At 38.9% G+C, this 26,008-nt stretch overlaps 3 protein-coding genes across 6 annotated transcripts; all 3 read left to right on the plus strand.

Moving 5' to 3' along the window:
• The first annotated feature begins 896 nt into the window (after positions 1-896).
• Positions 897-3,010, plus strand: LOC143352262 (uncharacterized). The gene is made up of 3 exons (XM_076784589.1): positions 897-1,215; positions 1,484-2,153; positions 2,689-3,010. Exons 1-3 carry the CDS (start codon positions 1,155-1,157, stop codon positions 2,852-2,854), a joined length of 897 nt encoding a protein of 298 aa, XP_076640704.1. The 5' UTR covers positions 897-1,154; the 3' UTR covers positions 2,855-3,010.
• A 457-nt stretch (positions 3,011-3,467) lies between these two features.
• On the plus strand, positions 3,468-14,880 carry Me31b (ATP-dependent RNA helicase me31b). 4 transcript variants are annotated; one of them, XR_013081977.1, is made up of 9 exons: positions 3,468-3,762; positions 4,922-5,090; positions 5,987-6,193; positions 6,296-6,467; positions 6,840-6,990; positions 7,128-7,323; positions 7,446-7,616; positions 9,162-14,237; positions 14,268-14,880. XR_013081977.1 is itself a non-coding variant. In XM_076785249.1 (8 exons), the coding sequence occupies exons 2-8, from the start codon at positions 4,950-4,952 to the stop codon at positions 9,456-9,458; spliced, it is 1,335 nt and encodes a 444-aa protein (XP_076641364.1). In that variant the 5' UTR covers positions 3,468-3,762; positions 4,922-4,949; the 3' UTR covers positions 9,459-14,880. The 4 variants fall into 4 exon arrangements, 3 of the variants coding, with proteins under 3 accessions (XP_076641364.1, XP_076641366.1, XP_076641365.1); XM_076785249.1 differs by having other exon boundaries at positions 9,162-14,880; XM_076785251.1 differs by lacking the exon at positions 3,468-3,762 and adding an exon at positions 3,812-3,956 and having other exon boundaries at positions 9,162-14,880.
• An 8,514-nt stretch (positions 14,881-23,394) lies between these two features.
• On the plus strand, positions 23,395-25,704 carry LOC143352611 (uncharacterized). The gene has a single exon (XM_076785253.1). It carries the CDS (start codon positions 23,395-23,397, stop codon positions 25,381-25,383), a length of 1,989 nt encoding a protein of 662 aa, XP_076641368.1. The 3' UTR covers positions 25,384-25,704.
• The last annotated feature ends 304 nt before the right edge of the window (positions 25,705-26,008 follow it).

The following is a 26,008-nucleotide window of genomic DNA, read 5'->3' on the forward strand; positions in this document are numbered from 1 at the left end:
CAGCATTGACGATGCTGTGACTGACAGATAATTCAAAGGAGACAGGACTTATGACGTGTTTACCGACCGCGGTGAGCTGTAAAAGACGGTAGACTATCGCTGTCCTTTTCTCTGTTCGGAACTTCATAAAAAAATAGTGCCCCGAGAATGACAGTAAATCGGATTCACTGTATATTGATTTCTCAATATAATTAGTTAGAAATTAAAGAAACAAGAATAAGAAAATAAATCTTTCGGGAAATAAGAATACAAACTTCATGAAAATAAATTTTCAATATGAAAGATTTGATACAATATTCTTCTTCTTTTACAGTTTATAAAAATGAAGGAATAAACTTAACAGTATTTATATTTTAATTGCGACTTTTAAATCTAGTAAATGTACAAATTGAAGCTCATTTATTAATTACCGGTAATTCGGCCGATAACAGCTGCTTGTAAATACATCGCTTACAAGTATGTCATAAGAAATATATACAAAGGACGTATAAATATATACGACCACGTCGTGTGTCATCTTCTAGTCTCGTCTCATGTTGAATTCAAATTCGTTTGGCTAGCAAGAAATTAATCGAAAACGAATGAGAATACATAAAGTGTATTATAATAGTACAATTATTTTATTATAATGTAATTATCGTAAAATCCCTAGGTAGTAGGTAATTTAAAAAATTTCAAGGTATTCAAATAAAATTTAATATGAACACATTTGAGAATAGATGATAGTTCGCATAAATATTTGGGCACCTCTCAAGAATTTTATATTAATTGGAGAAACAATTAATGCTTAATAAATTAACTAAAACTGTTTTACGAAGTACAGGTTTATTGTGTAAATCCATTGAAGTAATGCATAATAATTTTAAAAACTAGTGCAGAGAACTGCAGGTGGACTTTTAAACATTACATTTATAGCACTGTTAATGAAACCCACACAAAATGAGTACATTTCCTGAAAATACATTACTCGGACAAGCCATGGGCGATTTTTGAAGGGTTACATTACTGGCCAAAGGTTGAAACAAATGCCTGTTAATTGCGTGTGACAGTGGTTTACAGTTTACACCATCGTTTTTACAACTATCGTTGTACAAGCACTTAATTCTTTTTCGTTGTTTCTACCAAGTTTTGTGTTTATTTGCCTGTATAAAAATATGCCTCGTTGCTTGATCAAATCGATGAGAAGATACAGGAAAACCAACAACTCCTCAGAAGGTAAGGTGCCCACAAATTATTCTTTAGTTGTTCTCGAACGTAAAGTACAGTGTGCCAATGTAATGGCAGTGAAATCGTGGCATGGTTAGGGAAAAGTATTCTACGTTAACAACTCTACCTCGTTATTGTTGCACACGTAAATCCTATTCAAGGTTAAATACCGAATTCCTCTTCTGGCAAGCGTTTAAGAACGATCAAGAACATTATTCTCTTACATTAAATGCTATGGGCGAAAGGAGAAAAATATTTGTACATATTCTATACACAGAGACTGAAATTCCATGGATTCCGCCGTCGTCGATCGATGCCAAACGAAAACACCAGGCCAAAGACAATCCATCGAAATGTAATAATATTTGGACATCCTCGAGCCTGCCGATCGTAACGCGATACAGCTTTAAGAGAGAGAACAATGTGGCATGGAACAAAGAATCGTCCAGTAGCGTTGACTTAAGGAGCCTGAACTTTTCGGAGATTGAGAAGTCGTTACAGTCAACGTCGGCGAATATTTCGTTTAACGGCGATCAGAGGATCCTAAATACGATCGGCGACGCAAAACTAGAAAAAGTGCAAATATCGTTGTCCTCGGCCGCGAAAAAGTTAGAGTATCCGATAAGCATGTCCGAAAATAAAACCAAGGTAGCAAGGAGTTTGAACGAGACGTTTAACGGAGTTGAAGGTCAGGCGGAGCCGAAAGCGTTGTATTTGACACCGAACAAGAAACCGATCGATCTTTCTCAGAATCAATGCTTCAGCAACAACGTGAAAGCCACTGGCGTTGAGAACGCTCAGAATTGGAAACGAAATAAAACCATGCACTATTGCCCTTTTTGCCGGAAAAGCTTCGATCGTCCATGGGTCCTGAAGGGTCATCTACGACTTCATACAGGCGAAAGACCCTTCGAGTGCCCAATGTGCCATAAATCATTTGCTGATCGGTACATATCCCCTTTTTAATTAATCCTTCCTTTACTATCAACCTCCTTCCTTTACAATCGTTTTCATCGCGAGAAATTCGGAATATTTCTTTTTATACGACATCGTTATCATTAACTACATTACTAACACTTATTATAAAGTACATAGTTTATAATAAGTCATGTAAAAGTCGAAAAATCGTAAAGTCGTATAATTGTTCAAAGTATAACTAATCAATTGATACTTCAGTTAGCATATGTAACTAATTATTAAAGGAATAGTTTAGAATTGCCGATTAATTTAAAAAATCGATAACTGATTAGCTAAAATTCTAACAATTGATTTATCGATTTCTAATAGTAATTTTATATTTATTGATACTTAATTAATGGATTGAAATTATCCAAAATATAACAGCTGATCAATTAGTACTCTAGTAAACATAAAATTAAAGAGAAATAGTTTTGTAATTATTGTACAATTGGCAATTAGCATATTATGCTAAATGCACGAATATTTAATTTGTTTGACTGAAACCTATCGTATGTTTTGTAGATCGAATTTGCGTGCACATCAAAGGACACGAAATCACCATCAGTGGCAATGGCGATGTGGAGAGTGTTTCAAAGCATTCTCGCAAAGACGATACTTAGAACGACATTGTCCCGAAGCATGTAGAAAATATAGAATATCTCAAAGAAGAGAGCAAAGCTGTACCTAAAATGTGAATTGTATTTCTCTACTATATACACATTTTATAAAGAGATGCTCCGTGTATAGGAGAGTGTAATATAATATATTTAATATATTTATTTATCCATATTATAAAATTTGAATACATATTGTTACTTCGTTATTGTTCTAATCAAATTCTCTGCTATTCTGTAATAAAATATGAAAAATTGTTTTTATGCTCGTAGTTAATTTATACAAGATTATTTATCATCGATAACATTTTCATTTTTCGTTTCGCGCAAGAAAATTATAGCAGAGAAAATTATTAAATTGCCGAAAATAGTAGTTTTAGTGTTCGTACATTTCACATATTCTCCGAATATAATTTCGAATACGAACCACGTGTTCACATAGCATGACGTGTGCTCAACGAATAAAATTGTAACACAAATTTATAATTAATTGATCGCTTTTGTGGTTTCCATTTTATTCTTGTTTCACGTTCGGATATCAATCAATTTAATTTGAAACTTCGTTGTGACGGTTAGAGTAACGTTGATTTGGACAATATGGAGAAGGGAGGTTTGGAAACGCGTCTTAAGGCTGTGCCACGTAATTGGTCGTTATTATCCACAGAGTGCGCGCGACGATGTAACGGTTTCTGGTCTGAGTGTTTTTATTCTTTCATGGCGCATGTCGTGTACGTTCAACGAAGAATAATTATCGCTCGCATTTGACGCAGTGCGTTAATCGCATATTACAAACGGAAAAGAACGTTATATAGTGCCGCGTGTTACGCGATACACTTTCCAAGCTAGTAATCCGTGTTAGTGCTTCGTAAAAGAAATACGGCGGTTAAGCACTGCAAAGAAAACTTGACATTGGAACGGCCATTTTGGCGTGTTGTTTCCTAATCGAGTGCTCAGCTCAGCATCGATATCCATCCATTTCAAGGTAAGTAGCTTCGTAGTTGAGGATACCTCGGTTAACGAGTGATTATGCATTTATAATATTTTCGCTGTTCGTTCTCCGCCGTGTATTTCTTCCTAAAGATTCGTTCCGTTCAACGGGGACGTGAATTAACTTCGCGCAGTCGAAAACCGTCCGTGAGTAAAGTAAAAACTTTGCTGTTCTGTATTTCATCTTGTGTAAGTATGTCTGGCAGCAAAACTGCGAAGTCTTGAAATTGATGCCCTATTACGGAACGTTGTTCACATTTTAAAAGTATATCGCATAATTCCAGCGCAACTGCTATTATTCCGGGATTAAAATATTGTAGGTTTCTCTATATATACATGTACAAATTGGAAATGTTACGAATATCTCTCGTGCGAATTTCTCGGATAGCTGTACATTTTTTTGAGCGTGAATGAAAACGTGTTTAAGTTTCATTTACTCTTCTTGTTCATTTGAAAAATAATCAGGTGTTGCGGTTTTCAATTTCGACAAGAAATTACGTAAAGATTACGAAATATATTATAACTGCTACAGTATGGGATAATTGTTTTGTCGTTCGAAATACTGTGTATTGTTTAAACAAACGTTATTGTGACAGTCAGATTTCGTTATAAATTTCATCGTATGCATTCTAGACAATAATATATTATACCATGTGCCTTACATTAATACACACATATACATACATATGGTCAGTCGTTGGATCTGAAGGCTTTTCGTAATTCAAATTTTGTTGTGAGCTACTTCTGTAACGAATAATAATAAGAATTCCTGTACCCCCATTTAAGGTATAACACATAAAAACTAGTACTGTTCCAATGAGAGAACATATAATGTTTACATCCTCTTGTGGTCTTTCCAGTAGGTCACTCGCGTTTGCTGCTTGCCTTTTGTCTTATTGATAGATAAGCTGTGTAACTTGTATATGATATTGGCAAATTTCAGTTTCTAATTTCTTTGATTTATTGGGTAAATATTATATAATATTTTGAATATAATTTTTACAATTGGAGATTTTTTTAAGAAAAGAAGAACAGTGTGATAAAATTATTATGCGATATAGGAAATATTTGAATTCGCGAAATATTAAATAATACTTGAAGCAATACTTGAGCAACTCTATAGATACTTACAATCTATAATAATTTATTTCTAGGAAATAAAGATATTTCATCACTTTCAAAATGATGACAGAGGCACATATAAATTCCAATCATGTCTTAAATTCTGGTTTGACACCCAAATCGGATATAGACAAAATGGACGATGTAGGTTGGAAAGCCAAATTAAAAATTCCACCAAAGGACAAACGAATTAAAACTAGTGTAAGTTGAATGTTTATTATCCTTATAACTATTTTTCGTATTAAATGCATGTTTATTTAAAATTTTTAGTAAAAATTTGTTATAAATATATTAACATCTTCTTTCTATATTTGTTTAAACAATGATAAGGAAGCATACTGAAGTTACATTAGCACATTTTAATGAAACTCTGAAAGGAACTAGTTTTTATAAAAATATTAAACACGTGTACTTTCTATTATTTCATTCTTTATATTAAAGGGGTAAAAGCAGTCTCTAAGATTTGGGATCAGTACTATATTTATATCTAATAGCAAAGTTGTAAATTCTTTAATAACAAATTTAGCTGCAAAAACCAATTTAGGACATCTTAATTTGTTTTAATATAATATTCGTAAAAATAGCACTTTTTTGTTAGTTTTTTCATTCGAATGTTAATTCTATTCTCCTGTATATTTACACGTAGAAAGTATACAACAAAATATACGAAAAAATAGATTAACATTCGAACAGAAAAATTAACAAAAGGGTGTTATTTTGATTATATTATTTGAGAAAATAAAGATATTTATAGTCAGTTTGTATAGTTGAATTTTTCCATATGAAATACACAATTTAGCTATGTACACCATCCCCACGGCTGTAGTGGTTTTCATCCTGTTAACATAAACAATGGCCAATAAAAAATATATGTCTAATATTTTTGTAAAAGCTACTTTTTCTCAATGTTTCTTTTCATTTATACTGCATAGGTCACCAATAGCCTGAATTTGTTATGTATACATTTATAAACAAATCACGTGAAAAAGTTCAATAAAATGGTCCAAGTGAGAAATCTAATGTAACTTACAAACGACTTCTGTAGCACACAATGAATTAATAAAAGAAACAATTATAAAAAATTTGATAATTTATAGGATGTTACTGATACTCGTGGCAATGAATTTGAGGAGTTTTGCCTAAAGCGAGAATTATTGATGGGAATCTTTGAGAAAGGTTGGGAAAAGCCTTCTCCCATTCAAGAAGCCAGTATTCCCATTGCATTGTCCGGTAAGGATATCTTGGCTCGTGCGAAGAATGGGACTGGTAAAACTGGGGCCTATTCAATTCCAGTGCTAGAACAGGTATATTGTTTACGAGTTCCATCAGTAATTTTTATCTAAACTTATTTGTATACCTTTCTATATGAATCTTGTGCTAATATTCTTTGAAAACTATTATGACAGGTGGATCCACGAAAAGATGTGATCCAAGCACTGGTAATTGTACCCACCAGGGAGTTAGCTCTTCAGACATCACAAATCTGCATTGAACTGGCAAAACACATGGATATAAAAGTAATGGTAACTACCGGAGGAACAATCTTGCGAGATGACATTATGAGGATTTATCAGAAAGGTTTGTATCAATTTATTATGACTAGTATCATTTTTAATTGTAAAAATATTGTCTTTATTCCTGATTCTTATCTTAAATGTTTGTCTTTCATTGTTCTTGCACCTACAGTATAATTATTATTGTACGGATTAATTTATAATTTCATTTTTCATTTTTAATTGTAAAAATATTATCTTTATTCCTGGTTCTTATCATGCTTATCTTTCATTGTTCTTGCACCTACGCTATAATTATTATTATACGAATTAATTTATAATTGTGTTATATTATTTCCACATAAGAAGCAATCATTTAAGTTTATAGTCACAGTTCCTCAAATTCCCTTTGCTTCAAAATTTCTCAAATCTTTAAGTATGGTGTATTTATTTTCAGTGCAAGTAATAATTGCAACGCCAGGAAGAATTCTTGATCTTATGGACAAGAATGTTGCACACATGGATCATTGTAAAATTCTAGTTTTGGATGAAGCAGATAAGCTTCTATCGCAAGATTTTAAAGGAATGTTGGATCATGTGATTTCTAGGTAAATTGCAACTGTTTTAGTTCACGCAAATTCATTAAAATTTATGCATACATGTGTCGTACTTGGAAAATGTTTTTCGTCTGCATCACTTTCATAAAACAACCGAGAACAATCTCGTTTTTGTTTTGGATATTTAGATTACCACACGAACGTCAGATATTGCTGTACTCAGCCACGTTTCCCTTAACGGTGAAACAATTCATGGAGAAACACTTGAGAGATCCGTATGAGATTAATTTAATGGAGGAACTTACATTGAAAGGTGTAACACAATATTACGCCTTTGTACAAGAACGACAAAAAGTTCATTGCCTTAATACGCTGTTTTCCAAGGTAAGACTGTTTTACTATGTGTAAAGTATCATCTATTCGATACATGTAATCTATAGAACCTTTTTTTAAAATACTGTTATACTTATACAGTTGTGTAATGTAATTTTTTTCGTTTGTTCAAGTTGCAAATAACACAAAGTATAATATTCTGCAATTCGACGCAACGCGTTGAGTTACTGGCGAAAAAGATAACAGATCTCGGGTACTGCTGTTATTACATACACGCGAAAATGGCGCAGGCACACCGAAATCGCGTGTTCCATGATTTCCGAGCTGGGTTGTGCAGAAACTTGGTAAGCGATGATACAAAAGCATTGATTCAATTTTTCGATACATGCTATTTTATTCTATTGCTTTCTATTTTCCTGAAGATAATTCGTAGCCACTTGCGTTTCAAGTTCATAAACTAATAAACGTTACCATTATTATAACGTGTACTACAAATTATTAAATTATTTCTATTTTACGAGTTTTTATGATGAACATTGTAAAAAGGTTTTTTTTATGTAGGGAAATTTAAAAAACATCAATATGATATCATTGAAACTTCCTGCATTTTAAATTGTGTTCTCCAATTTATATTTTACAGTCTTATACATAATGAGTGGACTGTGGATCTTTATACAAAAAAAATGATCTGTATAAATTGTACAAAATAGGAGCCAAAGAAAAATTTCATTATTTTTTCAACGATTTTAATCAGCTCAAACTAACACATTGATAAATTTTTAACACTAGAACAACCAAGCACTGATTACAACTAGCGTACATTGCCTTATAATAACGAAAAAATTGCATTTGTTTAGATCTCGTACCAGTTTTGTTTAAATATCTTCTTCGATAGAGAAGTTTATTAAAAATTTTTCTCAAGGAAACATATTTATAATTTCAATATTTCTAAAAGAACAAATTAGGAGCAAGTCATTTTGACTCATCCGGTAGGTCTAGTGTTAAATTCTCTTAATCTGTTCTCTGCATTAAATTGTACTTATTCATTTTCGTCATAAATGTATAAAATCCGCAGTCTAATAATGAGGTAACAATATGCTTCTATAGGTTAATCAAGCATTTTGTTGCAAAGCTTCAGAAAATATTTTTGTGTACCCCCAGTTTTGAAAATCAATGTCATCAAAATCTAGTACTATCACTTTGAGTGAATTTTTATTAATATTTGTGTAATACACTCAACATTTCTCTTGTGAGGACTATGACATTGGTACTTAAATTGATTGGTACTCATGTAATCACGCACAGCGTACCCCTACACTTTTCATATAATCAGAGGTTAACAAATAAACACGGAATAAGTAATTAAATTATTTTAATTAATTATTAAGAACAGTCCAAATTGAATTATAAGTATTGATAGGAAGTAGTAAGAGGAAAATAAACGCCAAAATAACGAAAGGTATCACACCAGAAAACAGGTTGAATGCAACAAGTGCATAGTAGAGGAAAAGAAAAAGTTGTTTTAAATCTAACATTCATATATGTAGAAAATACTCGATGAATATTTTAAATGCCAGTTTTTTTTAACAACAATGGTAGAATTAGAAAAATCAAATTCAGATTATTTTCATGTCAGTTTACTATGTGGTATTATCTTGTGCTATCTTGTTTGAAATGTAAGATACACTTGAATATTATAAAACTTTTATTAACCAATTTATTTCAAGATAAGTATAGAATGAAAAATGTGGGTTTGGGAAGCTTCTTCTCTTGAAATTTACGTGATTGCTCGAGGCTTAGGAGTTTTAGAGTTAAGCCTAATAACATTTAAGAGAAGAAATAAGCTTAGATATGGAAAATATATGTATATGAGTGTTACGTATCTACAGGTGAGCAGCGATCTCTTCACACGTGGTATTGACGTACAAGCTGTGAACGTCGTAATCAATTTTGACTTTCCAAAAATGGCAGAGACATACTTGCATCGTATCGGCCGATCAGGGCGATTCGGCCATTTAGGTATAGCAATTAACCTAATCACATATGAGGACCGTTTTAATCTTCATCGTATCGAACAAGAACTTGGAACAGAAATTAAGCCTATCCCAAAGGTAATAGATCCAAATTTGTATGTAGCAAGACCAGAAGACAATAATAGTATGGAAGAGGGTAATGTGTCCAAGTAGTTTCGATACGTCATCATTATGAAGTTTTACATGCGCTCAAAGAGTTTAAAGTGTAAAATGGTGATTGTGACTCGTACATATAAGGCATACATTGCTATGCTTTGAACTCACAGAGTGAAATGTTACTTTAGTTTGGAATGAATTGTCTGGTGTGTTTAACAGTGTATAAAGACGAAACAGTGCTATGAACATTTAGATAAAAAAAAAGTGGTCTATATAGAAAAAAATTGAAAATTTCAATTAACATAGTAAGCAGCGGAAACATGAATTACTTGTAAATAAGGCATATACTGAATACGCAACAGTGAACTCAGTGAATGAAATGATGATGTGAATGCCGGTGCGAGTCATTCTTTGTACATAAATACATATAAATGTACATAATCTAAAGTGCGTCAGAGTCAAGCCATTATCAAGAGCACAATATGTAAACAAGTACATGGGTAACATAATAATCATAACATTTTACCACAACTGTAAATATTACATGAAAAGTATCCATCATTTTAATAGTAAATTTTTATACAATGGCTTCATACTTCCAAGATATTTTGTTCTTTAAGGGAAATTGTGATGGCATGTGTGATTTTCAGGAGAGAAAAAAAGAACAAAAACAGCAGAATGAAAGAAAATTCATACTTACGAGTGCTGTTTACGAGTACCCAAATATTCTGTAATCCATATGCCCATTACTTTTGCATCTCCATAACCACATATAAATTTTCCTTAAATATACAGTCACAAATTCTAAATATCGTATTGATCTTAATATTTGATCATGGCTTGATTTTGCTATCTGTCAATGCTGTCTTACAACTCTGAAATTCAAATCACTTTTCAAAAGAGCAAGCTTATCTTTTCTTTCTGTAAAGCGGTAATCCAAACGTTTTTTTTAACTTGATCGTAATTTTTTTACGAAATTGTGATTGAGCGTCAGAGATTGTAAAATTGACTAGTTTTATATAATTATTTTGTATAAATAACTGGCTGGTGGCAATTAATCAATATTAGGGGTTCAATGTTTGATTTCGATTAAATGTTTACGTTCCTCTTAACAAAATTGATGATTCAACAAGTGTACGAGTAATAAAATAACCCTATCAAGGATTCTTTATTACTCTAAGAACACATTTTAAGTAAAATCAGGAAATATAAAAGAAAAATGTACACATTACATCGTAGTATGCCAATTTGTCTGACAGATTAGTTAGCTGCCGAAGTATAGCCTATCGGAACCGTTGTCATGGAATCCCATTTTATTCTTGGTTTTTCTTTTTGATATTTGTGTACATGTACACTGTACAAAATACAACAAAACTACGAAAAGGTGTTCAAGCAATGACTTTGGCAACGATTTCTATGGTATTGTTCATATATTCTGTAATCAAAAATGTGTACCACCAGCCAAGACAACTTAGGTTTATGGAACGAAAATGCGTATACATTAATAGGCAATAGTAGAATATTTCTTACTTGAAGCGAAAAATTTCAACGAGAAATATTATGGGAGCGACGAAAAGCGGTTTAAAATGCTCTTAGTCTTGTAATATCAGCTTTGACGGATATTTTGCTTTTACGACCGATGGCACCAGAAGGGACGTCTTATGTTAGAAGTGATTGACCGCTGGAGCAGAAGGTACAAAGGATTCGAAATTTTGCTACAGAACAAAAAAAAAAAAACTCTTTCGAATTAAAAACCCAAACGTTTTTATACGCATACGTTGCACACGTTTTACATGCGAAGGGAAAGAATCGAACTTTCGAACGAACGTCTAGCTCCGTGCGATATACGTAAAGGGTTTGCTGACTTACCGATTTTTAATTTCTAATTGAATGTTTCGTACAGGCAACACATGTGTATCCAATACAGTCAGAAAGCGTGAGCCAGATATTGGTGAGCACGAACGTTTGATACGGGAGTTCTATTATACTGACTTGTATATGCATATCAGGGATAAAACGAGGAGTTGTTTTCTTCTTCGTTTCGTTACCCGTCATGAAATTAAAAATATATTTATACTACAAACACCGGGTAATACATCTGCCGCACAAAACATGTTACGTGATTCTATTCTACGCGAGATCGATATGCTATACAATTATTAATCATTGACGTAAGAGAACGCTTCTCTCGGTGCCATCATCGGAGCATTGATGTTGTGATTTATGTATTATGATATTAAAAGCATTAGAAACCGTTTTTTTTTAAATGCTCACGCAGATCATAATTTGATACATACGATGTTTCATTAATGGGAAATATGTCTGCTACACACGTAGAGGTGTAGACGGCATCAATCGATTTACACATTTTTGTCAGCTTGGAACGAGTGTGATTGAGAAATCGATGTCGATGTGGAAAGTCTCGATAAACTGATCGTAACACAAGCAGGCATCATAATTGTTGCAAGGATTAGGCGATGATGATGATGATGATGACGATGATGCTTTGAGGCGATAGAAGGAAAGCGAATTACTAGCGAAAGAGGAATCAATGGTACATGAAACATTCTTTTTTTCACGTTGGGATGTGAATGTTCTAAACTGAGATTTAACAGAAAAAAAGTTTACGAAAAATTGGCAGTGATCTATCGAAAGAAGCGTTGTATTTATTATAACAGTTTCGAAAAAAGATAATTCTACCTAGCATTTCGTTTGTGGCTCTTCTTTTTTTTTTGTTTCTTCATCGGCCGGAGAACTTTGATAAAGTGTATGATTCGCATATGATTCCATTCTAATGTAACATTATATTCATTTCTCTTCGAATTTTACCTCGATTATTTTCTCGATATGGAACCGCATAATTCAACAAGTCGAACAGTATTTCGGATATGTCTCTTCTAAAACAAGAAAAAAAAAAAGAAAATGAATGTATACTCTCGCATATTCACCGCAAAATTCTGCTTTTGTGTTGTACGTTTGTGAAAGTTATTATGGTTCTTTTGACGAAGTTGTGTAGATTAGGGCAATAATACTCTTGGTCTTACTGAATTGTCATTGGAAATACCATTAGATCCGACATGGAATCTATTTTGTGAAGTATATTTTAAACAGTCTTTAAAAGAGTCAAGAAGGTGCCAACGAAAAGATCATAAAACTTGAACAAATTATCACACAAAATGCGTATATAATCATTCCTGATCATCTATAACATGCTCTTTGGTTACGCCATGAAGCATTCTATACACACATACACATACACACACCCACCCACGTAAACACACACCCGTGCGCGCACGCATTCGTTTGCCAGTGTTGAAGCTGAATGTCAACAAAATCAAACTTCTGTACATGAATGCACACGTTTGAGATGTTCGAACAGTTATCGCGGGAGTGTCGTTATTATATTCGTCTTGACTCTTTTTAAAGAATGGTATGAGTGTGAGATAAAAATGATAAATTTCTAGTAGAGGTTGGGCGATAAAAGTTGCTAAATGCAATGCTATGCGAATAGACTGAAGGGTTTACGTACGTGGGATGTATCAAAACGTGTGAACAGAACTTCAGACATAAATTTCCCACGCGAAAGTAACGAAACGCCCGTGCAAATGCTTGTCCGATCGAACCTTGTTTTCCGATTACGAAGATCTTTGTAATTCAACTATTTTCTTTGCAAGATAAGTGCACCGACAGAACTTTGCTCTCAAGTTCTAAAATGATTTTCTTGTCGAGTTACTGACTGGGCACGCCCGTTCAACGAGCCCACTGCTTCAAAATGTTTGTAACGAGAACTGTTGGAATACAAGTGTGTCTGGTAGACGGATAAACGTGATGTTCACCGGGACGAACGTTTGTGGGAATTATCTTCGACACTTCTCTATATAGCGTGCGCTCTGCGCGCACGTTTCGATACATCTTATATGTATATAAATATATATATGTTTGTTTCGTTCTATGGTTGATACTGATGAGTAATTTTAACCTTAAGGTTACGTCATTCTCCACGTTGTACGTGGAAGTTAAATTCTCGCGATATATATGTATACACATGTATACTTTTGGCAGTGTTGATGATTGTTGACAGAAACGATCGGAGTGATTTTGTTAATGAAAATCTTGCAAGCGTTCCCTCATGTCTGTCGCATAGATACATATATATTTCCAAGTGAAGTTCCTGTGCCTCATCTTGGAGACGAGAATACCCTTGATGTGGAAACAATCTGTGAGGGCACCTTTATGACATAAAAGTGCAATGTCGGAAGCGTTGTGTCAACATCTGGATTTGGAATGTACAAGGAGAAACCCTGACGACCATCGCGAAGGGGGTCGCATTAATATTTTTAATGCTGGAAACGATTCAATTCGTACCGGCGAAGGGAATAACATCTCGGCGAGGCTGACGACGCCGATTGTCTACAGTCCGCGCAACCTACGCCCTAAAATCGCACTGACCGCAGAGGTACAGTGCGACGAGCTGCATACACTTTAAATAAGGCAATATATTTTGACAGTAAAGGACAGAATCATTGGACCCATCGAACACTTTCAAAAGAATTTTTAACGAGAGGCAGCTCGTTCGTGGTATCGGAAGAAGATCTCCGATACGCACGAGAAATCAATTTAAAAAAAGAAATGAAAAAATACAAAAAAAAAAAACAAGAAAAAGAAATCGAAGAATGTTTCACACAGAAAAAAGTGCCGTCGTTCTAAACGTTTAAAATGGTTATTGAAATTCATTTCCAAAATGCTACTTTACTTCCGCATAAAATAAATGCTAATTGTTCCACGCAGACGGTACAATAGGAAACACAGAGCATACACCAGCCGCGTGTACTTTTTGTCGCGTTAACGAAACAAAAGGCGAGAAAGAAATCGTTTACGATACGCTGAAAGAAAATCTGTTTCTTCTCTCTACTACAACCAAAATTCGTTTATAAATTCATGTGAATGCAAGTCGCACACTACTGTGCACTTGTTTTTTTTAAATGTTTTATACACGACATATCTACACATTTAAGATCTTGGTAACTGACGAAGCAATAAGTGTTCCACATTTGAAAAACACTTATGCAGTATTGGCCGGCTTGCATGGATATTCATAGCAAGAGGATCTCTGTATGATTGTATATGTTGATCGAGCCTTTTTTTGTATCTTAAACTTTTTATGTACTTCTGTAAAACCGAATATTTTTATGTTTGTTACGTTCGAAGGATGAAAAATTTGACGCGTGCGAAAACGATATTTCGAAGTATTGTCTATTACTACAGGAACACAAAAGTATGTTTATTTGTCGATTATGAAGAATAGGTTTGTGCCCGTATTACGAAAGAGAGAACCTTTTTTATTTGTTTTTTTACTTCTCGAAGCACAGACCCCCCCCTCACCCCGATGTAATTGGAAAACGCATGTCTATGGATTTGTTTTCGAAAGGAACAATACAGCAAAGTAAATTTGGTCCTTAATAAAATTTCCGGTTCAGTACACCTTGCATATTATTTCTCTTTCCTTGGAACCTGTTGACGGACCATTGCCACGATAACTATTCACGAGTAATTCTAAGGTAAACGAACTAGTACACTAATAATGTATTTATATGTATAGAGAAGCACCGTCGATGTGTTTCACGTTGCACCGATTCGACGTGATTAATTACATGATCGGTCACATGCCGCGCGAATTACCGATAGACATTTTTTATCAAAAGTTATTTTATTCTCGGAAATCTCGGCAAAACGTTGTTGTTTGGTTCTAACAATTTTTCAAACATGTAATTGAACACGATTTAATAGAATCGAACAGTGAATTGTGGTGTAACAATTTCGATTAGACTGTTTACAGAGAATGTAACATGGTCTGTTGCAAATGATTCAAATAGTGGTTATAGTATTCAGAAGAAATATTCGGTTGATTTGACCTCTTACCTTATGATTTATTTTACAGCTACTGTTTTGCGATGCGATGGTCGAGTATGACGCGCGGATCTCGACTGTATATCCATCCACCCGAGGTTGTAAGGCTCGGATTCACCGTTGTGAACACGTCGCGTTACCCGATTGCGCGGTGGTTCTGTACGACTTACGAATCGAGAAAAAGTCATTCGGATGAGACTACGAACGTTGTCTACGAACGACTACCACGTATGAGCTTCTGATGAGAACTGAACTGTCTGCCCAGGGGTCCGTTCGCTGGTCACCTCGTTTGTATCAAACTCTTCGAAGGGAAGGGGCCCGAATTTTCGAGAGAATCGTCCTCATTCGCTGATTAACCTGAGGGAGGAAGACCTTGTGGACAGTCCTCCACGGTGGAGGTTGAAGTCCTTACCCCAGGTCAATCGTGGAAATTTTCGAATAACAGGACCCCGGTGCAGCACGGCGCAGAGGCCCAAGTGGCCTACACATGGTAGTGCAATTTTATGGCACCTTGTCCCGAGTGGATGGACGACCATCGGGTTCAGACCCTGGATCCGGGACTTCCGAGTACCTCTCGTACGGTACCCTTTAGAAATTACCTAGAGGGGTGCGAACGCGTGTCTCGGACCCTCACGGGCCTTGAGGATGACATAGCGATTATGGTCGTAAAGTTAATAACGTTCGACCTTCGAGGCTCTTATCGAGGTAATTTCGAGACGATAATTACGGTACGAGTTGTAACAAAAATATATAAAACGATTGCCGCGCAGAGTGGCAGATGTCCGATCGCGTCTCGAAACCGAAAAGCTACAGCGATCAAAATTTCTTTATCGTTCACAAGGGGTTCAATTAATTTGGACTTAGAAAATGTTAGTCCTTATAAAAATTATTTCTTTTATTCTTTTTACTTGATACTGCCATTCAGTGACACGAGTGTATTCTTATAGCTCGTTTTTTAAACACTTCCCATAATTTACGACATACTACTTTCGAATCAAACAACAAGTACGATTGCAATTGATAAGTAACGATAATTAAAAAGTACATAGACCACTGGTTAATATTCACGAAGTTATCCTTATTTTTTTACAAATTGAAAAAAAAACTTGACGACTCGTTTTCACATATCAAATTAATTACGATCTCGCATCATGGAATATATTTAATGCTTAACCGACTGAAGGGGTTTATAACCAATATTGTGGAAAACAGATTTTTTAAAAATCAATATAGCATCCGACGAATGTAAATTTAAAATTGCCATGTCCAAAACCGGAATATATATTTGATGATGTCATTTATTGTTCAGCCCAGTATATACAATATGTTGAATTCCATTCGCTTGTAGTATTTGGTTCAATTGTTTACATAATTCTGTAACGTATAATAACGACGAAATAATATTTACAGCGAGGACGTGTTCTAGGGAAAAAGTGCACGTAATTAGACTGTTATGTCAATATATGATAATAAGGTTCATCTAGTTAATTTAATCGACGAAAGCAGGAACATCGGGACTTAAGCGGATTACGAAAAGCCTATTGTGGAATCGGGATCAGAAATAATCGTGTTCGTCATTATACTACTTATTATGAAAGTTAATTTTATAAGCCGCGCATACGTTGTTTAAATCGCGAATTACCATAAATTATATTATTTATCAAGGGTCTCGGAGCACGACGTGAATATCAGCTTTAATCAAATTCGCGAAACGAACACGAAATATGCTTTTATAGACGATGGCTCTATGGATTTTGCGATCAAGGTTTTATTAAAAACATTCTACGATCATCCTTCGTATAATGAAAATAGACACGGGAAATATAAATTTCCACTGGAGACATCGGAAACGTTGAAACGAGCTGTACAAATAGAATTCTATTCTTGTAATTACATTTATCTATCCGTTGAGAGTAATTGCGAATCTCTGTCAGTCACGGATGATCGATATGGCTATATAATATATGGACCGTGGGCAAAATGTTTGATCGAACGAGCCACTTCAGTAAAATCTATAGATTACTGTCGCTGGCTTTTATGCTCTAAATTACAATCCGACGGGGAAAATTTTTTAACAATATACCCCTTCCCTTAATTCACGACAAAGTCAAATAATAAATGGAGAATCAAAATTCTCTTTAAGTTCTTTGTTTTTGGCATTATGAAAAGTACAATTTTATAATGATATATATCGAAAAGTTTAATCTCTTGCATTTCTTAAAATACCTAGTGTACATTTTGGAATATATAAAGCTTAAAATAATAATAAGAAGAAAAACAAGTCTTATGAAAGTACAGAAAGACGAGCAATACACAAAATAATAGCAAATTGGAGATTCAGAATTGGAATAAAACAAAATAAATGAAACAAAAAAACGAAGGTGTGCACGAGCGCGATGGACAGAAATGCAATCCTAGCGAATATGGAAGCTGACAGCAAACCATTGTCGCTTGAGAACGGGAAGAAAGTTTGTAAAATGATTTTTAACAAATCAGAAACACTTTTTGCGCTGTTAGAAAATATATTTGTATAGATTAATGATATCGAGATCTACTAACAACTCTGCTTAATCGTTGCAATGATTGAAGTAAATGTGATTTTTTGGATTCATTCTCTAATCTCAGGAAATAAGCATTATTTTGCTAAACGAAACCTGCCAAGACGCACAAAATTGTCAGCATGACCTAACAGATAATTAATAGTTTAAACACACATTTTGTTTATTTGTTGCGTGCTGTATTGCTATAAAAAGAATAAGGGCATGCGTTAAAAAAAATTTCCTTTCGATCTTTTCATAGGTAATTAGAGATTTTAAGCTCTGATTGAGCATTAATTATATTATACTATCGTGTTACAGGGCATCTCAGAAGGAAACTTGAAAATCTAATCGATTATGCTTAGCATTTCAATCTGAGATAAAAATGTACACGGTGGGTCTAGAAAATTATTCCATAAATGAGATATTATTAGTACCGTCCTAAAGTTCGATTTTTTAAAAATAAATTCTAAAGATATCTAAATTCGTCTAGTAACGAATAACGTTGCAATTATATCTGTGAAATATTTTTGCTTATTCTTCCTCGTGACTTGCGTCGTGGATACCATTATAATTAGAGTATAAGGAAAAATAAAAAAGTAATGTAATGGATTCTTGGGAACTGGAAAGAATTTCTTTAAAGTATCAGTTCATGATATATTATTTTTATTATAATTCCATACTTGTGCTGTGAAGATACAGTTTCCATCTGTGATACCTTCAATGAAATAATAGAAAACACTCACGAGATGAAATCCCTTTTTATTTTCAAACAGCATAATAACAATTTTACTTTCGGAATACGAAGAGCTTGACATTTTCAAATTGTAATACGGTCACATGAATCGTTACAAATTGTACGTCTGCATGTAAAATTATCCAAAACTATATTCCCATAATTCAAAGTAGTTTTCGTAAGTAGCAAACGCATCGAAAATCTTAGATATCCGTGAATGTCTGTTGTAGCACTCGTGGCAATTAACGCTTTCCTAAAAATATTAAAAATTCGCTTATGCTATAATCAAACTGCGGAACTAACAGAAAATTCGCATTCATAAAAAGCAGCTTAAAGGAACCCATTTGAAGCCACATTTTTCAATGTAAATTTTCGAAGGAGTCTTCGGACCATAAATGCACAGAAATTCGCAGTTTGGTTATACTAAACGATAAGAGACACACGATGATGTAAATTGAAACCAGATTAATTGTCTTTCTATAAATCAAAATAAATGTGTATGAATTTACGAATCGCCTTACTATTTAACACACGATTAGTTTGAAATGTTAGAGAAAATCCTTCAGCACACATGTTCCACAACACTTCGAGAAAATGTAAAAACAAAATCGATTGTCTGAATATGAAAAACCAGAACACCCCCTTGACCCTCCAGTGCACGAGTGAAAAATATTCGTTCTTTCTGAAAAGCTTTTCTACATAAGCTATTGTTGCTATATTCCATAAAACTACTCCTACCAAAGGAAGAGTTCGTCGAGGATTTTCGAGATTAGTTCAAGTGAATTGAAACGGTACAAATTCAATTCATGAATCTCACAGATCCAATCTGGGCATTGAAGGGTCAAGTTGGTTTTTTCGTTTAGTAACGAAGGAAGCTACTCTCGTCACGTGTGTAGCGGTCACTTAACATCCTCGGGCCGGCAACTTTTCACTTCCCGATCATACTGGTTCACGCCGTGCGCGGTAAATTTGCAAGACTATCGCATTAGCGAGTGTAATGAACGCGCGTCAAGGCGTGTTACATCGCGCGCCGTCGCATCGGAGCTCGAGAAATACGCGAGATTGTGCAATTTGATAAACCCCACGGCAAAAATCCAGCCGGAGATAACTCCGTGCAGCTTCCGTTCGACGGTGTTTCTTTCCTCGACTTCCTTCTACCCTGTCGCCGGCTTTGATTAGGGACCGTTCTGGCTGGGACGATAGGGGGTTGGAATACACTTATCGACAAAAGTTCAGAAACGCAACAATCACTTGCAAATTATTGTATATTTTTTGATTCTTAAAATTATGTAAAAAGGTAATATATTATATATGAAATTGCAATACGTTTTTTTCCCCCGATTATATTTGCGCGAAGTCTGCAATTAACCCTTTGCAGTTGAGGATTTTTAGAAATATTTTCCTCGGAGAACTGGATTTTGTATGATAGTCTTCAATAATATGACGACATTCTTAAATTCCTCAAATGCCCTACCATTTTTGGCCTAAATGCACAAAATCCGCGGTCTGTTAGGCGTACAAATTAATTCTTGGCCTTTACATTCAACCAATAGTAGCTTTATTTTCGATCCCGCGAATCGAAATGAACTATTTATAAGATAGAGATAACCAGCGGAGATTATTTTCGAATGTGTCTTGATGGTTTGGAAATAAACCGCAGGTCCCACAAGAAAGAGCTACGAATGAAGGTTGTACACCCAATGGTGATCTATATTATTTTCTATTTCAGTCGACGTACTTCAGAAGACGAAACGTACCTGCAACAATTCCGAAAATCCCGAGATTGGTCGGTAAGCGTACGGATCGTTCGGTCGAAGATAGACGTTTACCGGGGTTTTCGGCTATAAGAATGATCTCCGTAGGGCTGTTGGTGTGATACGAACGACCGCTATTGATTTTAAGTAATCGCTTAAATAGCGCCAATGGCCTGTGCAATGGTGTCATGGCATGCAACGGACAGAGATGCGAGAAACTCGACGGGGCGGCCTGGAAGTTTAAGCCGGGGGAAATCGACGCGGTTCTTACCCGACGGACCCGTCTTCCCGTTACTTTGCTCGCCCCCTGCCCTTTCAACTTTCTTTACGACATTTTCTCTCTTCGAATCCCGTCAGTCCTCAGCATCGTAAATCGATAAATGCTCGAAACCAGATTACAAATGCGCGTGGGAATGGAAATGCACAAGGGTGCACCGGCAGTGAAAGAGAAAGAGAGAGAGAGAGAGAGAACGAGGATCGGTCTCTCCCCGTGTGTGCGAGGGAGGAAAGAGATGGTCAGACACGCCGAGGACAGTGATAAAACGTTGAAACGTAGTTAACGGAAAGTTCTGTGATTCCTTATGGGGGGGGGGGGTGAGGATGGAGACAGGGTTCGCGCGTCCATTAAGGGTGCATTACACGTGGCGGCGTGCGCGCGGACACGTGTATCGGTCTCGAACGATCAATTACCTCTAAAAGGTCCTTTAGGGAAAATTCGCTCTAGTCGTCGTCTCCATCAGGGACGAATTCTTAGACCCGTCCTGTTCTCTCTTTCTTTCTCCCTCTCTCTTCCTCTCGCGGACCCGTCGAGCTTTTCAAGCGAGACTAACTTTCCTCAGCGAAGGAACACCCTCATTTTCCGTATAATTTCCACGAGAGATGACAGACAGGAAGGAGATCTCCCGTCTGGAGGAAACACGGCGGTCGGCGCGAGGGGGGGGGGGTGTGTGTTGCCGGTGAAGAACGCGCAGACTTCTCGAGTACGTAAACGCGAGAGAGCGTAGACCCTGCCCGCCGGAACACGGTGAGAAAACAGAAATACAAGCGAGAGATGACTTCTCCAGGGCCGATCGTAGAGGGCAGAGAAACGACCAAAGAGGGGGAGAGAGAGAGAGAGAGAGAGAGAAAGGGAGAAAGAGAGAGTAGCCGTCGGTTGACGGTAGCCGATAGACGATATCGCAGCAACCGCCGCCGCCGCCGTTAGCCATCGTTGTCCGTCTCTTCTTTTCCTCTGTCTGTACCCCTCGGAGCTGGGTTTCCTGTCCCTTCGGTCGTAATCTGGCAGTGCATTTAACCACTTTGTGAAATAGCCGTATATCTTGCCACTGTGACGTAGCATTCGATACGTTGAAAAAGGGAGGTCGGAGGGTTGAAGGTGGTGGCGAGAAAAGGAGAGCAGGGACGGGCCGCGGGGGTGTGGAGGGGCGAGGTCAGGAGACTCTGTAGGAAAACGTGGAATAGGTTGAAGGAAGAGGAGAGAGAGAGAGAGAGAGAGAGAGAGAGAGAGAAAGAGGGGAGCGGGTATACTAGTAATATTGTGCGCGCGCCCCGGCGTGTACCCATTTAGAGGGGTGGAAAGCGCCGGCTCGAAGGTGGGGTTGCTTCGGCTCGGGTAGGGGGTTGGAAACGATCCCTACCCGAAGCGCTCGTGGAAAGCGCACGAGCGTTCTGTCTGGTTGATAGAGAAAGGGAAAGAGAGTGAGCGAGAGAAAGAGAGCGAAGTGGTGGGAGTGTACGGCGGGGAGGGGGGAGATTTGCCGGGAACAGCAGGCTCGCGAAGGGGGTGAAGGATGCTGGTGGATGACGCTGGAGGAGAGGAAAGGCGCCGTAAGGGGTGCTCGGAATCACGGTGGTGGTGTGTACACACTGTATATAGTCTGGCAGGAGTGGAAGAAGGGTGCGCCCTACTTCGCGTCGGCGTTTTCCCTCCTGGCAGTGTGCAACGGCGACGTACCCGAAAGAAAGACGGAGAACGCGGCATAGAGGGTATCTCTTCGGTTCAGTGCCAGGCTTTTCGTAGTCTCTCATTTCACGACGAACGTCCGCGGCATCGGTGCCGAGTGTTTCGCACGGTCGACGCGGATCGAACCGGGGGGAAAAAAAAAGCAGCGGGGATCAGCTCTCGCGCGGACAACGCCTCGGATAATAGGCAGTGCGAGAACGCGAGACAGAGGGTGTATAGTCGGACCGAAGCAGGTGAATCGAGAGTGTACGGAGGTGCACCGGTTGTTCGTGGTGCGACACCGACGACGACGACGGCAACGACCATAGAGGAGAGAGAGAAAGACAGGGAGAGTGGGTGGGAGAGAGAGAGAGCGTTCCGGGTACCCGGGTGGTGTTTGGCCCTTTTTCAGGCCCTTTCGCTCGATCGAGTTCTGGTCAGTGCTACGGGTATATCGGGAAGTGTGCACGACGCCGATCATCATCGTCGCGTTTACGTAAGAACGGACGGCTCTCTCGTGGTGTATGCTTACTCGTTCGTATGTATTCGAGTGTGCGCGCGCGCGTGTGACAAGTACCGACAAATACAGGAGAGCCAGACGGGAAAGAAGAAGAAGACGACGACGAAGACGACGACGGTGGTGGTTTTCGTCGATTGGTGAGTTCGCTGGAAGTCGTCGGCGTGCGGGAATCGTTTTCGGTGGTGAACACGGGAAACCAGGAATCCGTGTGTCGGATCGTCATCGGCGCACCGAGTCAAGAGGATTCACGAATGGACGAGCCAAGACCACTTAATTCCAACCCTCTCGTTTGCATAATTAGCCGTAGTAGTATGCTACAAGAACTACACGGGGAGGAGAAGGGTTTCCGTAAACTTTGGCACGAAGGGTGAGGTGTGCGAGACGCTACCGGTCGTGGATTTACGCGGAGGAATTCGAACGTAGACGCGTGCGAGAGAAAGTAGGCGTGGGAAGAAGTGTGCGTGTGTGTGCGTGCTGGTGTGTGTGCGTGCGTGCGACGCGCGATATTCGTTCGACACGGAAAACACCGGATAGAATGGACACGAAATCGACTGCGAAGGATATTCTCGTAAGGGCGAAAGTATCCCGCGATCATTGATGCTTTTGACGCGGTCGGGATCCTCGAGCGATATTGTCGGGGAGGACAGCGCTGATCGTAACCAGGACCACCACCGTTCGACAATAATATACGAGTTCGTCATGGAAATCTCGGTGTTCTTATTTTACGTGATGACGTTGCTCGGCATTGTAACGAGCGACAAGTGCGCCGACGAGTGTTCCTGCAAATGGAAGAGCGGGAAGCGCACGGTCGAGTGTATAAATCGTGCCCTGACTAACATACCGGAGTGGGTCGATCCGGAAACGCAAGTGCTGGACACCAGCAACAATAATATTCGGATCCTGCAGAGCAATATCTTCGTACGTGTACGCTTGACGAATCTACAGCGTCTCTACCTACGCGAGTGCCGTATCGCCCGAATCGATAGCGAGGCACTGGCGGGCCTTACGAATCTGGTCGAGCTCGATCTGAGCGACAATCTGTTGGCCGTAGTCCCTAGCGCCAGTTTCACGAACACACCGTTCCTCAGGGACCTCGTGCTGTCGAGGAATCCACTGAAAAGGATCCACTCGCACGCCTTCAAGAGCACACCGAACCTGGTCAAGCTCGACCTGTCTCACACGCTGCTCGCGGAGATCGAGCCGAATGGTTTCCGTGGCCTGGAGCTGCTTGAAAGCCTGAAACTGAACAACAATCGGTTAGAGACCCTCCATCCGGGTACGTTCGAGCCGCTGAACAAGCTCACCAGCATCGAGCTACACGACAATCCGTGGATCTGCGACTGTCACCTGCGCGAGATGAAAATGTGGTTGGTGAAACACAATCTGCCGACGCTCCTGGCGCCTATGTGCCACGGACCTAAACAGTTATTGAATCGCACGTTCACCGACCTCGAGATAGACGATTTCGCTTGCCGGCCGATACTGCTGATAGCCAGTCGGTACGCGGAAGCGACGATAGGCGAAAATGCCAGTATCGTGTGCCGCGTCAGTGCGCTACCGCCGGCGAAGGTGAAGTGGTTTTGGAACGGCCGGCTGTTGAACAACCAAACGGCGTTCAACAACTATCAAAAGATCTGGATCTTCGAGGAAGGTCAGTTCCGGAAGAAGAGCACGGTGGTGCTGACGAACGCTCAGGAAGCGGACTCGAGCGAATTCTACTGCGTCGCTGAGAACCGTGCCGGAAGCGTCGAGGCGAATTTCACTCTTCACGTGTCGTTGAGAACCGCTGGAATGTCCACCCTCGGCTCCGGTCAGATCGCGGGGATATCAGCTGCGCTGGTTGTGCTGATTCTGTTGATACTGCTGATCATTCTCGTGCTGTTCATCCGTTTGAGGCGGATGCCGTTGAAGGACGTGAAGTCGTCGGTGCCCGCGGAAGGCGTCTCGGTCGACGGCAGCACCGGGAACAACGAGAACCCGCCGTCCGCGACGTCGACCTCTCGCAGGAAACTCGAGGAGATGGAAACCACGTCGTTCGGCGTCGAATCGAAGCCCCCGGTCTCGTTGAGCTTGAGCTACGTCCAAAGACCTCAGGCCGGGCCCCTGCAACCGGAGAACGAATACGGCTCGATCAGCCGTTTCGACGACCAGAGCCACCAGCACCCCTCGGAGATGGTCGCGCCGGGCGCGTGTTTCTCCTCGACCACCTCGCTGATGCCGATCGACAATCCTGATCTGATCAGGGACACGCGTCGAGGCTCCGCCGAGGACATCACGCCGTACGGCGGGGCCGATTACAGCCGCATGGAAGTGGTCGACGACACCAAGATCCTTTACTCGGGTTGTCTGTGGGAGGCGAGGGATGCGTGCAGGACATCAGTGTCGGTCAGCACGTACCCATCGAAGGAGGCATTGGCGGTAGTGGCGCCGATGGTCGAGCAATTTCCACCGGGCGCGAAGCAGATACGAGTTTGGCAGAAGGGAGTGCCGGTGATACCGCCGGTCTCCGCGTTGAAGCGTGTGCTCGGTTCGACGCGCAGTTCACCCGACGAGGGTTACCAGGAAGGGACTGGGACGGATGTCTAGGTACCGCTGCTTCATTACTGCGACGCCCGGCACCGTTTCCTGGAGCTTCGTAGACGACACCAGGAAGACACCGATTGTTGAGAGACGAGACACAAGACGTTCTGTCCAGTGCCGGACGAGCGGTAGTGAACGACCTCGATATATCACGTTTTACGTACTCCGATGAGAGATTCGTTGCGCGCCGACTCTTGGGACACAGAGACTTGTCGGGTTCACTTTGTCAGGTTCCCTTGTCACGTGGATCGCATATATATACATATATGAACGTATATACATAATGTACACGTACGATCGCACATGTACACGAACGTTATGCGTGCACGCGTGCTGATCGTACGTGTACATTATTGTATATATGTATTTATATATATATAGAGAGAGACACAGAGAAGAATGCGAAAAAAAGAGAGAGAGAGAAAATGTGTATGTGTACGTGTGTTGGTGTGTGTATGTGTGTGTGAGGTCGATGAAACGGTCGTGCCGAGGTGTTTTCCGTATGTACGTGGGGTTATACATAGACGTACTAGAATGGGGAAGTCGTCTAGTCCGCCGACCGAACGAACCGTGGAAACGAACATCCACTTGTCGCGAGATTTACCCGTGGTCGATGAAATAGTTGGATGTG

This window comes from Halictus rubicundus, chromosome 3 (assembly GCF_050948215.1).
Source record: "Halictus rubicundus isolate RS-2024b chromosome 3, iyHalRubi1_principal, whole genome shotgun sequence".
In the NCBI taxonomy this organism is placed as follows: domain Eukaryota; kingdom Metazoa; phylum Arthropoda; class Insecta; order Hymenoptera; family Halictidae; genus Halictus; species Halictus rubicundus.